Source organism: Falco biarmicus, chromosome 9, assembly GCF_023638135.1.
Source record: "Falco biarmicus isolate bFalBia1 chromosome 9, bFalBia1.pri, whole genome shotgun sequence".
Taxonomy (NCBI): Eukaryota; Metazoa; Chordata; class Aves; order Falconiformes; family Falconidae; genus Falco; species Falco biarmicus.
The window spans coordinates 40798003-40812636 of NC_079296.1; the positions used below are offsets into that span (position 1 = coordinate 40798003).

A 14634-nucleotide genomic window follows, 5' to 3' on the forward strand; every position below is an offset into this window, starting at 1 on the left:
ATCTCATTTGAGGTAACTTCTTAGATGATTATGCTCTTATCTATACTGTACCGGTTGCTTGCCTAAATACCAAGACAGTACTTGGTACTTGGCTACTGGGGAAGTTACCCTGTCAAAGAAGGAAGGTAAATTAACCTGAGGGCAGTTACTCCTGCCACTCATGTTTTGGCTCAGCTGGTGGCAGGCGAGTTGTAATCTCTTGATTATCCTTTAGGCCCTTATAGATTGATTGTTGGATAATTTATTCCTGAATATTTCTGGTAATTGGAGTTAAAATGATCGGTCTAAAATTTTCTGGCTCCTTCTGATCCTGGTACAAAATGGGTCTGATGTTTGAATCCTGCCAGTCCTCTGGGACAATACTTGTCTGTCATTAGTTCTGCAGCATGCTCACTGATGGTTCCAACCCTCCAAAACATATATTCTTTGGACGTGGGAACTTTCACATCAACTACTTCAGATACGATCCCTTTGTACATCAGTCCTTGCTAATTCCAGACATAGCCTTAGCTGCTGCAGACCTGCAGCAGTGGAGCAGACTGGGGGGGTGCAGGGGAGGGAGAGAATCTGAGCATGGAATATTCCCCAAACAGGTATAGCTTTTCTGACCTGTCACATTTCTCATTTGGCAGATAAAGTCCATCAGAAATGATGCCCTGATGACTCGGTTGCTTTGTTAGGAAAATACCCTCACTCATAATTTATTTTCTTTTGAGTTGTGGCCCCGTGTTATAATACGATACTGTTGGGGTTTCCCTCTTATCTTCATCTGGGGGCATGCAACAGATGTTCCCTTCACATCCTCGAGTACCTCAACACATCTCATATGCAGAGGATTGTGACTTTTTTGTGTCCTTCTGTCAGTCTGTTTCTGAAGAGCAACTCCTCCTCTGCTTGTTTGCAGCACTTCATCCCCGGCTTTGTCCCATCCTTTCGGTGGCCATAGGCAAAGGCATGCAGGCTGCCCTGTGGTGCGGGTCACCCTGAGGCCAGGGCCTGACCCCACCACTCTGTGCATTCCTCATCCACCCCCAGGCTCGGCAACGTGCCAGCCACGCTGGGGGAGCTCCTCTGCAGCCAGCTGCCCCGTGTTGCTCTTTTCCCCCTCTACCCACTGTCAGAAGGGAGCATCAAAGTTTGCTCCTGTTTCTTCACTGAGGCAGAAGGGGAATTTTAGGAGCAGGATGTGGAGATCCAGCAGTGTATCAGTGAAAGGGGAAGAAAGAAGGAATTGTTGGCAGTAATTTCAACTCTTCTGGTTTTTCCTTTTTTTAAGCCAAGATAATGGTTTATATTTTTCTTTTTGAGCTCAGATGAGTTGTTTTGCCAGTGTATATTTTGAATGGGGTCCATTGTAAGCAGTACTTTGAAATGTGTCATGAATCTTGAGGCCTCTGGAAGGGTAGAGACCCTTCACCAAAATGACCTTCAGCTTTCAGATGTGAGCTTGCTGGTGAAACTGAAATGTGGGTGTGCTCTCTTCATGTTGCTTTTTTTAACTCCTTGGTTGTCTTAGCCAAAAGAAAAAAAATTAATGTGTCACACTGTCTTCCATATTGAGAAACTCAGAAATACCGCATCCAGTCTTGCAAGGTGGAATACATCAGATTGATTATAGTTTACTCCAACCTCCTGTACACACAGAAGAGCTCATTTTTGAAAGCAGTGTAATGAATGGCATGGAGTGATGCTTCTTTCAAGTATCCTGCCGTACATTACACTTTACACATTCTACTTTGGAAAATAAACTGCTATAGAGAAGTGCAAGAATTCGTTCTCCGTGGCACAGTGCGGCATGCTTTGGGAATTAAATAAAGAAGCTGTGTTACAATAAATTCTCTGTTGACCTAAGTAAATTGCAAATGTTTTTCTCTTCTCCATGTGCTTCTGCATTTCTCAGAGAAATGATGGACTTGTGCTAACTAATTAAATGAACACTTTCTTTCAGATTTTTTTTCCCACGTGTAGTACAGTCTATGTGACATAGGTCACAATATGGGAAACAAAAGCCAAATAATTTCTAAAGTTGGCCTTTGAATGTGCTGCTTTTGTTATTTTGCTGATTGTTACTTTTCCTTTATGCTTATTATTGATATTTTCTGTTGCTTGCTTCTAATTATCTTACATTAATTTTTCCCATTTGCTTTCTAAATTATTTTGCAGCTATTCCTCTCCACTCCCCCAGTATGATTCAAGGTGATAACTCTGTGCTTTCTGTGACTCCTCATTTTATTATCTTTTTTTAAACTTTTTTCCCACAGTGTGTGTAGATGTTTGTAGTGCATCCGCCCACATCCTCATCCCTTCCATGTATTCAAGTAGAAATGCTCATTAGCATTTAGAGTTGTGTTTTAGAGATCATATTGTAGTTCCCATTATTAGTGCAACATTAATTTAGGTAAGCATCAGCTACTAATCTTTTTGATAGAAAGTGCATGAAATACTGTTTGGAATTATTGTTATTGTTTCAAACTGTAAATTACTAATTTGAGAACTAAACAAGGAAATAATTAATATGCTGTTGACAACGATTACCTTTATATGGGAGCAATATGCATAAAGGCTGATTTGCTAAAGGTTTTGTCTTCACTGAAGGCTGCAGTGCAGTTTAGACACCAAAGGTGGCTGTAACAGGCTAGTTCCTGCGGTTGGTCATAGACCCATGAGTCAAGGTTTTATCTACCCTTGCTGTGAGCAGTGTGCATTGGCAGTGCTAAGCCCCACATTGCCAAGGTTGAACTGACCTTGAAATCTACAGCCTAAATGTACCTGAGAACTTGGGGCCTGACTTTTACAGGTACTTTATTTTAACTTCCACGGATTATTTTTTTTTAATTATGAATTTGTCAGTTGATTTAGGTGCCTAGAGATTTTTGACAATCCACTCTTACATACTTGCGTCATTTAAATAGTTTGTATACAGAGACAGCATCTTATCTGAGCGCAAGCTTTAGCATTTTTGCATTAGATGAAAAACTGCTTTTTTTTTTTTAATTAATTCTGAGATGGCTTAACATGCCAGTAATTGCATACATGATAGGCAGCTCTCTAAAACATTGCTTTGTGCCGAGCCATCAGGCCAAGCTCAGCCTTGCCAAGCTTCCTGGCAGGCCCCTCTGTTGCTCTGTGGTGCACCGACCAGATGTGCCTTCTCAGAGCTGCTGCAGCATCAGCCCTGAAGGGATGCTCCAGCTAGCCACCCCTCCACCCTGCTCACTTCCATGTAGTCTGAAGGGCCCTATCCTCTCTGCAGACAAAAACCGTGCACATTTTTAAAAGGCCACTGAGGTGCCAATTGTAACAGATTCCTTTCAGTATTCTCCCTTCACTGACCAAGAGCTGTGGGTTCCTGCTTAGTATTTGACTTTGCTTCATCGTAAATGATAATGGATTGTCTTGAACTCTCTTCACAGCTAGTCACAAGCTGGCTCCTTGCCAGCCCTGAAGAACAGCCACTGGCCCACCCTTCCACAGGCTCAGTGGCATCAGCCTTCACCATCCACCGTATAGAGCAGTTGCAGGGAGAAAATGCAACATAAACATGCTGACAGTCTAATAGTGCTCAGTGAGCCAAGGGGAGGGGGAACCAAAGGTCCAGGCTCTCTAGAGCTGTTGCCTTTGCTTGGTACAGCCTTCTGTTAGCAAACAGGAAAGTGTTCCTGTCAACAGAGTTTACAAACATCTAAGATCTTACGATCTATAAGTATTAAGTTTAACATAACTTACATACTCTATAATTCAAAGACTGAACGTGTTGTTTTTGACATAGATCTAGTATTTGTAGAAAGCACTTGATTAGCCATTCAGCAAAGATCCCGTCCCAGTGAAACAATTCCTCTTATAAGGAACTGGGGTACCCTAGCAGCAAAGATTGGATTTGTTCAGTAGAGTACAATGTGTTTATCTAGGAGAGAAGTGTGGATACAATTTATTTGTATGAAAACTATTGTGAAATATCGTTAATTTTATTACATGCTTTAGTACTGTAAAATGTCTGGGCCACAAGAAATGATAGATTTGGTTTAGGGTCATCCCAGAGTGCTTTTTCACCTCCCCATCTTTAACTGATGGATTTTAATTTGGTTTGAAGAAAAGCAATATAGCCATTTCTTTATCTGGAATCCAGTTGGACAACCTTTCTGTCGTGCTTCATATTTTTACAGCTTGTGTCCCTATCCGCCTGTCTCCTGCAGACCGCTAAATACCAAGTTTTGACCAGAGTCCTGCTTTTGTGCAGATTTTCCCAACCCACGGTGGCTGGATTTCAGAATGCAGCTTATTTGCAGGCCTGGCCAATGCACTTCAGCTGTTACTTTTGATACCCTGCTGTCTCAAAAGCAAATGTAACAGTCTTGCACAAATTCCCATTCATAGCATTCAGAGCATTTGGGGGCTTTTTCAAAGAATCTTCATGAGCCCCCTGGATTATTGGCTCCTACCCTAGTTCAATTTGCAGTAGGGAACCAGGAAATTGAATGGATTCACCTGTTAATCATGTGAAGGTTTAATTCTTAAGATCTGGAAGTTTTGGCGACAGCCTTGCTAATAGTGAAACCATACAGCAGATGTACCAGCTATGTCAGTGTCTGCATAGCATACAGACAGAGAAAACAAAAATCGTATTAGCATTAAGACTGAGTTGGTAACTCATGTCCCTCTTGATACTGGCCTGTTACTACATCTTCTGCCTGAAGCTAGTCTCTCTCAGAAGCTTATGGTACAGAGGAAAAGGGAAGGTATTCTGGAGCACCAGTGAAGACACACACACCACCCCCACCCCCCATAACTATTTAGAGCTGCAGGAAGCTGTATGTGTTGATCCCTGTAAAGGGGAAGGATTTTTGCTGCAGAGTTTTGAAACAGGCTGATTTTTGGTCCTGGGAGGACACTCTGCTTTCCTGTCACTGTTCTGTTAAAGACAGTAATGCTTCATGTATGCAGCTTCTCAGCATTTCATAGCTGAAATAAACCACAGCTGTTAATGATGTTTTTCTTGTTAATATTAATTATTCCCTTGCTAATGGAAATAATTTTATTTTAAAACCTACCACTAACCACTTACAAATATAATTGCTTACCCTTAAATGGAAAATTATGCCTTGGAATGACACTGGCAAATGTGATTTTTCTTTAACGTCACTTTTTGCTAAGGAATGTCATCTTCACAGAGGAGTAATGACATGATTTCCTCCAGAGTGCCAGCAGCCTAAGGAAAGTAATATACTTGATATTCTCACTATTCCGCACCAGTGGAAGCCCTTAGTAGCCTGGACTGACTGTCACTCATGGTGCCAGCACTCGCTCTGCCAGCCGTCAGGAGTGTTTGCAAATGAGACTGTGAGGAGGTTTTTGAAGACTGAGATTCCCCAAAATAATAAGCATTTTTAATTCTCATTTTTCTACACTGTCTGGTTCCTTTCTGCAAGTGAGGCTAATTACTGTTGTTTATGGACAGTAGAGCTAACAGTAATGGAGGGGTGTTTTTAAATTCTAATAAACTAGTTCTAATACACTGCTTGTGTACTCTTAATCTAAATTACTCAGTAGCACCTGTTCATTTCACCATGACGTTGCTAGACCTTTAGCAACTCCTGCTTTTGATAACCAATAGTTAACATGTAAGTATAAGGTTTTTTAAAGAATCTTCATGTCCTTTTTAGTTTAGCTGGGGTTGGGAGGATTTTTCTAATAAAGTTTTAAAGACTGTGGTGGTTGACTTTTTGCTGATGATCTGCTTGCTTTGTGACCGTTTTCATTGACATGTTTCCTTTTTCCTACAGTTTCCTGGTTAGTTTTATGGTTGATGCACGTGGGGGTTCGATGAGGGGTAGTCGCCATCATGGAATGAGAATAATTATCCCACCACGCAAGTGTACAGCACCAACCCGCATCACTTGCCGCTTGGTAAAGAGGCATAAACTGGCCAGCCCACCACCGATGGTTGAAGGAGAAGGATTAGCCAGTAGACTTGTAGAAATGGGGCCAGCAGGGGCACAGTTTTTAGGGTAAGTTTTTATATGATTTTCATTGTTTACACTCATGTTGCATCTTTCATTTCCTTTATCCTGTGAATCTGACTAGTTAAACATTGACTCTTCCCTCATTTGAGCACATAAGATAGGCTACTTAAATTGAAATATTAAAAAATGCCAACCTGCCATTCCTTCCAGAAAGTACCCTTGTATTTTAAGGGGAGCTTTGCCTTGTATGGTGACTGCAGGATGGAGCTGAAGGTAAGGAAAGCCATGGAAAGGCCAAGTCCTGCCCCCATCTACTCATGCAACCTGCCTTTGAAATCAGGAGCCACACACCTATAACCCAGAACAGGTTTTGGCCCTTTCTCTCATAGAGTACCAGAGAAACATCACAGTCACAAAAAAAAGGGTCCTAAAGTCACCTACAAGAACTCAAATATTGAGCTCTGTTCCCTATGCCATGGCATGTGCACAGCTCCTGCTGGAGTTGCTGGGAGCTGCCTGTCTCCATCCTGTGGAGCAAAGCCACTGGTAGTGACGGCGGAGCACTTAATGTAGAGCATCAAGTAGTACAAATGCTAGGAACTGACTTTTTTTAAAGGTTAAAATAGAGGAAACGATCCACTATGATGTGGCTTTTTTTTCCCTAATTATAAATTTTGTTCGTTACCATGAGTGGCACCCTGGTGTAAACTGCTGGTTCTGTCGGGAATGACAGCTTGTTCCTAATTTCCCCTTCTTGTTTCTCTTCCTGCTGCATGGATGTTATTCAGTAAACTGCATCTTCCTAACACTCCTCCCCCTCTAAATGAGGGCGAGAGCATGGTTAGCCGAATCCTGCAGCTTGGTCCACAAGGAACAAAATTTATTGGGTAGGATATGTACGGAAAAGATACAGAATGTTTACAGTTTTTCTTTTGTTTCAAATTTTTTGTTATTCCCATTTTTTTTTTTAAGTTTTCTAAAGCTTTCAGTTGATTTATGTCACTGAAAGAAAATCATAGTGGCTTGATTTAATATAGCTCTGCTACTACCTTGTGCTTATAGGCATGTAAAATTCACTGCCAGCATTCTGCTTTCATAACTTCTGTGCTTTTGTAATTTTTTAAATTTGAAGTGTTTCAACTACATCAAGTACATTTTAATACACAGTGACAGTCCTTTAAGTTCAACCCTGTGGTAGAGAAGGTATTTACAGGCCTTAAGTGAGTCTATTTTGGGAAGGGCATTTGTAAAATGTGATTGCATAAAGTCTTTTAAAGATCATTTAGAAAAAATGTCATTGAGTGAATGAATTCATTCACCAAAGTTGGAGAAACACTGATCTTTTCAAACTGCAAGAGGCATCTTATTAAATTTATAAAGCCACGTATGCTACCCAAAGGAACTGCAGTGTATAATCTAAAAATGAAAGAATGTTTCCGTATATTTTTGACTGTTGTTTTCAAACCCTATTGTGAAATCTATTGCATTAGGTTTTCAAAATATTGGTGAGTGTTTGGCGTTCCAAACCTGTTCAATACCTTCTCACTGAGTATTCTTGTTAAATGTCATGCACAAAACTGTGTGGTTTCTAAATATTTACAGAGACAGTATCTGAAATATTAGCCTGCAAAGATTGTACTATAGTGTTAGTTTTCAGTTTGTACTTTTTTTTGAACTAGAGAGTAAATATCTTAAGCAAGGTATTTGAATTTTTAGTATTTACTTGCTGTGCACAATGGGAGACAGCAGCTACATTCCTATTAAAGGACTTGAGACTAGAGTAATAGCCTGGGTGTTTTTAAAAGTATCTAAAGTATGTATTAAACTGTCTTTTTCTATTTTCATGGGGAAAAAATACCACCTAGCTCTCTTCCCTTGGTATTTAATGTGAAAACTGGACTTCCAGCTAGTTTATGTTTTTCCTCATGGTGGGTGTTGTGATTTCTGTACTTGAGTAATTGGTTAATGCACCCAACACCTTGCAGGTGTACAGTACCACAGAAGTGCTGCATACTGCTCCCATCATGTGATGCTACTTTTAACTGAGTTATTACAAAGCAGTGAAATCCTTTACAACCTCTGTAGGAAAATAATGATACTGTCTATTTAAATGTCTTAAAGCTGCATAATCCATAATTGTTCACTTACTGTGTGATTTCAGTCCGTTTGTCTTAGCATACTTTAAAATGCATATCCTGCCTGTGAAGTGTTTGGCAAAAGTGTCTGTTTTGTTAAGGAATGGCACATGAAGTGAATGGTGGTTTCTGTTGATTGTTCACAATAATTGTTCAGTAATGCACTTGCAGTCCTCTGTTGAAGGTACATTGTCTGGTGACATAGGTGTATTATTAACCACCTTCTCATTCCCTTTCCTTCCCCCCAAAAATGTTTGACACTAACTAATATAAGTGTGGTCATGATGTTGCTTAACTCAGAGAAATCCATTCTGAAAGGATCCAAACATTCCCCAGTGACGTTTACAGTGCAGATGTTGCAGCTGTGATTTTGGGCATGAGAACCAGAAAGTGAAGCTAATGAGAAATGACCTCTTGTGTTTCACAGGAGCTGCCTCAACAGAGAGCCAGGGAGAGCTTTGAAAAGTTTGGGACTTAGTCTGAAGTTTAACACCTACATGCACGCGCAGTTCCTGCTGCAGTCAGTAGCTGTTTGCATGTGTTTGGATAGCTGGACTGTTTCTGAACTGACTTTGCCTCTTTAAATCCCTTGAGCCAAACCCAAATTTTGACTATGCTAATGCCAATTGAAAGTCAGCGGTGCTGTGTGTGCTGGAGGCAGGTTGGATCACCTACATCCTGGAATAAATGAGCAGGGAGAACTCTCCTTAACTGTCACTGTATAATAGTTGTTGCTATTTTTCTCATGTAGGCAGCTGATTCAGAAGATTTCCATTTAAAAAAGAGCTATATATAAATATTTTCAAGTTATCTATTAATTACAGTTTAAATTATAAAGGATTGTGCAGCTTTGGCAATTTTAAAAACATTTTTACCATAATAGTGCTAACTATTTAAAATGACTGTAGTTTTCTTAAGGACTTAACGCCCATAGGAAATTAAGGACAGTGAGGAGTTACAGGATTAAAAATAATACAATCCTTTTTTCTCTAGCCCTGTCATAGTGGAAATCCCGCATTTTGGATCAATGCGAGGAAAGGAAAGAGAACTAATCGTACTTCGAAGTGAAAATGGTGAAACGTGGAAGGAGCATCAGTATGACAGCAAACATGAAGACTTAACTGAAATACTCAATGGCATGGATGAAGGTAAACTTTTTCTCAAAGCTTTAGCAAGCCTTACCTTTGTGCAGGCTTGCTAACATGAGCAGACTAAAGCAACCTAATGTAAAACAGTGCAGGGGATATCTGACTTTGGGGAAGATGGTGTGCGTTACGTATTAAACAAATGGAAAGAGTGTAAAGAGAAATTGTTCAGCAGTGGCCTGGAGACGTCCTGAAATGAGTGGTAAGTTTTGGTCTGAAGTCTTGGCAAGTTTAAGCAAAGTTACACGGTTGCTTTACAGCATAAAGTTGAGAATAACATCCCAGCTGGAGGTAAGCATGTTTCTGCTGCTCGGGCAAGGCCACCTGAAGGTCATTCCAAACCAACAACGAAGTGTAAATATCGGTTATATTGTGCTTTCCCACAGATGCAGAGCTCAGCCCCTGCACTATTCTTCTTTGAAACGGTATTGTTAGAGGTTGCCTCCCATAAACAGACAACCTGCCTTCCTGATGCCCATCTGGGAAGTCTGGCTCCCTTGTTTTGCTTGGACATTGCTGTTACGTGAGAGTCCCTTAAGATGAGAGGACTCAGCTGTACACAGTTCATCAGAGGCTGCTGTGACAGATGGTCCCCACGGACACATTGTGGGCAAAGCCAGGCTGGGGCTGCAGTGATCCTTTGGCACCACTGCTTTCTTTTTTTAGCAAGTGTTTTTCAATACTTGTGCCAATAAACCTTTGCTTGAACTCTTTGCATCTGAGTGTGAATGAAATAGCTTGTGGTTTGGCCTTTGGTTTTCTGTATGGATTTATCCACAGGATTTTCTCTGGATAAACTCCTACAGAAAGTCACAGTGCGGCGGGGTACAAGCTGCAGGACAGTTCTTTCATTGTCAGCAAAAACTTTTGAGGCAATTCATCGGGCCATGGATGGCAGTTGAGAGGTATCTGTGAGCAGGCTCTGCCTTTGATCTTGGCCTCTTGTTTGAAGAAGGCAGCCTCATTAAAAGGCGTGCTTTGAGAACATGGGAAGGAGAGTAGCGCTGTTTTGAGGGGCTCCCTGGACTTGTGTAGTATTTTCACTTCAAAGTACTTGAACTGCACATGAACTTGTAAAAATACAGAGCAATGACAGCGTGTGTTGTATGATCTATTCTAGCTACTTATTTTGAAATATGTATAATAGAACCAACCAAGCAGTAGGGCAGAAACACTGCAAATGTTGGATCAGTGGGTTTGGAAAAATGCAATAAACCTTATCAGAGAAGGGTACCTAAAAGCAGTGGAATAGGCAGAAAAGTGAGCATGCCCCGGGACAGTACTGCTTGGGGAAGAATTGCTTCAGGATTGAAGGCAGTAGCGCAGCCTTTCTGAAAGAAACATCTCACCACCACACCCTCCTCCTCTGTGCACTAGCATGGGATAGGAAGTAATTGTTTGGCATTTGGGCGAAATATTGGTGCCTTGTCAGTGGTGAGGTATTTAGAACCGATCAGCTGCTTGCTTGTTTGCTTCATATGCTTTCCAAACTGAGCTTAGTTCAGTTTTGGGATAGGAAATCTGGGCATAAAAACACTGTTCTAAAGTGTTCCAACTTGCATTACTTATGAAAGAGCTCTCCAGAGGTGCCATATGGATAAATTCACATTTTACAGAGAAGTCAACAAATAAAAACACTTTGAGAGAGGTAGGCACGAAGCCGTCAATACTTAGAGCCTAAAATAATAAGCTTCACGATTTGGAGCCAGCATACAACTTTCTGATCTGTTGAGGGTTTCAGGTGGCTCTTCCCTTCTGGGGAACTGCAGTTTGAGGTTACTGGGTATATGTACAGCCGATGAATCACAGAAAGTATGATGGACGCTGGACTATTCCCTTAGAATGAAAATATTTGACACCTTAAAAGCCAAGCCACAGAAATGCCTTTTACCAATCCAGGCAATCATTTCTGAGAGAGAAAGGAGAAAAAATACTGCAGACACACCCAGAGCATTGTGCTGATTCTTTGTTCAGTTCATTAACCCTTCTCTAGTTAGGAAAACAAACCTAAAAAAGCCCCTCCAAAACCACCAAGCCTGCATTAAAATAGTACAAGGATCTTGACAAAATTCTGCTCCAGTTAAATGGCACCTTTGCTGTGTAAAAGGTCTTCCAAGCAATGACATAAGTTTACAAATTTGTAGAATTAAGAGTGGGTTGGCTTTTTTCATCTGAACTTTACGTGGTTTGTTACAAAATACCTGGCTCTGAAGGAGTATTTTGGAAGAAGTTTTATTCCAGGTATGAACTCTGGAGGCAGAAGCAATTTTTAATTTAAGTAAAAAGCAGCCACATGGTCAGTCATTTCCAGAAGTTTAGTGTGTCTTTGCCAGGAAATTCATCTGTGCAGTCATCTCTAAATGCCATAACATGCTGCAGGAGCGCCCATTTTTCCATTAAAAGCAGCTGGTCTGTTTCATGCCAGACCTGTGTGATTCACTAGTTCTTACCTATCTGTAGTGGTGGAGGGCAATCAGAATTTTATTCCCAGCTCCTTTAAAAATTCAGCGTATCAAGATGCAGTTTGCTTCTCCGTTTTGTTTTTCTTGTTTGGCTCTTCCACGTAGCTAGGGAGGATGAGAGTGAGGACATCTTTGCTCCTCGACCTCCCAGCGGACTGCTGAAAACCTGCCGGTTCTTTACTGGAAGCAGCACCATCTGCTGGAAAACCTCATCGCAGGCTCAAATTAATCCAGAGAGGAGGCAACGCTTCAGGGCACTAAACGAAGGATTAAATAATAGCAGAACTTTGCTTTTATTCTCATCAAAGAACAATGAACCATGATGGAAAGAGTCAGGGGGGTTTTTTGGTGCTGTCAGGTTTCTGCTTAAATAGTTTTTATTCTAAAGATGCTGTACTTAGGCAGATAGAGTGCTGAGGAAATACAGGGAATCTGGCATTACTAGGAAGAGGAGTTAGGTTCCAAACACAAGGGTAGCAATTCACAACTGTTGGCCGTATTACATTTATTTAAACCTGAATCAACTGAAATTTATTTATTTATTTCTTAGGAGGAAGCTCTCTGTTTGGTAAATAACTTACTTTTTCAGCCCGGCTCCTTTTAGATGTAATTTGTGTTTGGTTTTTACGTTCCTGCACCCTTTACAGGTACCTGTAGACAGATTGTGGGCATAAATGCACACACCGGGGTAGCTAATCTTTTGACAGCCATTTGCAAATAAGAAATGCAAATATTTGTGGCTACAACACGCTTGCAGCTGCATGGTGTGGTTTCAGATGGGAAGCAGGAGTTTTTGCATAGCTACTTCTTTGAATCTACAGATGAAACCAGAGCGTGACCTTGTTTACTCTTGAAGTTTAAAATACCACCATAAATCACTCTGCAGTGATTTTGCTACATTTCCAAGAAAAGTTTTTAAACATATTGCTGTTAAACTTTGTGTTGTGAATGGCAAGATTAGAGACTGTGCAAAAATAGGCAAAAGAACACAGAGAGGGCATTGACTTATTTGAGAATGAGACCTCATGGCACTGGGAGCACCTAGTTATGTATGTGAAATACTGAAGCTGAGAGGGTGGGTCTAGTTACTAGCATTTTTAAGACAAGTCTCACTGCCCTCAGCTTCTCCTTCAGTCCCTTACCATGTGCTCTTTCTGCCTCCATCCCCCTCCTGTACTTTTCTCCATGTGAGTACTGCCTCCTGGGTGCCCCACTTCTAGTGCAACAATTTCTTAATGGGCGCACATCTCCTGTATGGGGGAAACTGGTGTCCTGTGCTTGTCCCACCTTTCAGTCTGCACAGTGACTAGGTGAGCTCTGCTCTAGCCAGTACTGCCGGAGGCTTGCAAAACGCAGAGCATTGTTCAGTCTGCTAAGTACAGATGAGTTTTGCGTTTTCAGCACTAGCAAAACTCTTCTAAGGTCCTGGTAAGGGAAATCAGGTACCAGATCACACAAAGACGCCTTGAAGCTCATGAAGCAGGCAAGTGTTCTGTGACTCTTGCTCTGTTTCCAGTCAGAAAATGCTCTGCCTTCTGAAAGAAAAAAGAAAGTTATTAGACATGTGATGAATTTGATTCACACCTGCCTCTCACCTGACAAATCTGGTGTGATTGCTTTCCTTGAGCTGAGCCATCCCAAGGGTCAGAGGTCCTCCCTGACCTTGCAGGATGTGGCTGGGTTTCTCTTCTCCTGTCCAGGAACCTTAACATAATGCTCATGTGGTAGCACAGCCTAGAGGGTGGGGAGGAGTGATCTTCCTTTCCTCCCTCCTTTCCTTCCCTCCATCTCTCCTTTCCTCCATCACTCCCACAGCCACCTTAGGATAATTGTACCATACGCTTGGGTGGCAGGGGAAGACATATGCACAGAGTATTCACAATACTTTTCTCTTGACTTACTAAAACTTAATGGCCATAGGGGTTCTTCGGGCTTTTAGCACAAATCCTGGGAGACACTGACATCAGCAGACTTCCCAATTCTGCCACTAACCTTCCTGCTTTACATCTCTCTGCTTTGCCATCCCTGTCTATAAGATGAGGTGTATAGCATACTTCTCTGTGGTTAAAAAACCCCACACAAAACCCAACCAACCAACCAAAAAACCCTTAGAGGTTTTTAATTGAAACACATTGCACAGGAATGAAGTGTCAGCAACCAAGGAAAATAGTAATGATGATAGCTCTGTTTGTAAAATGCATTCAGTGTGTTCAGGAAATGTGACCTCTCCCAGGACTAGTTTTCCCTGTTTCATTAATTCTGTCATGCTAATGCTGCGTTTCTCCTGGCAGTCAGGTGGTTTGATTGCTCACCATCTTTTTTTTTCTCTTAGAGGGCAACTTCATATACAAACTTACATGTTCAGGGGAGGAAAATGTCTCAGTCACATAAAGAATTTTACAGGTGTCTTTCGTCTTGGTACCACATCTTACTGCATCTGATAGAATTTTCATCTTTCAAGGAACAAACTTTCTTCTTTAGGAATGTGGTGCTCTTATTAAGGAGGAAAATAGAGTGGAAATGTGTGGAGTGCTGGAGTGAAACCCCATTGCAATCGCTGAAAAGTCAGTGTAAGAGATTACAGGAGAAATGCATGACAGTTGTGTAATTATCTCTGTGAATAATGTTTATATCACAGGGATTTCACTAGTGCATATATATACACACATATAGTTGCAAATTAGTTGTATTTGTGACATATCACAAAGTTTTTGTCAGTGCATATATGTCTACATCATCTATGTAGTTAATACGGGTAGATACTCCATGCACTTTTCTAAGCCTTAGTGACCCTTGAAGTTGGGAATGTGGTCAAGAGCACTAACTGTTGACAACCTGTTTCTGTTCCAGTTGTCTCTGAGGATGTGTTAAGTTTCTCTTCTCTAGGAACTGAGGAGCACGATGCAGTTGCTTTGGGGCAGATACCAAATGG

General features: G+C 41.2%; 1 protein-coding gene across 18 annotated transcripts in view; it reads left to right on the plus strand.

Annotated features, from left to right (window-relative positions):
- Nucleotides 1-14634, plus strand: part of ANK3 (ankyrin 3) — a 374228-nt gene that overhangs the window by 311588 nt on the left and 48006 nt on the right. For 9 of the 18 annotated variants that reach the window (XM_056352830.1, XM_056352835.1, XM_056352839.1 and 6 more), the window contains 3 exons: nucleotides 2164-2196; nucleotides 5781-6005; nucleotides 9089-9243. In XM_056352830.1, coding sequence (XP_056208805.1) covers nucleotides 2164-2196; nucleotides 5781-6005; nucleotides 9089-9243 — 413 coding nt within the window. The remainder of the gene's footprint in view (nucleotides 1-2163; nucleotides 2197-5780; nucleotides 6006-9088; nucleotides 9244-14634) is intronic. The other 9 variants (XM_056352848.1, XM_056352844.1, XM_056352834.1 and 6 more) reach the window with 1 other exon arrangement.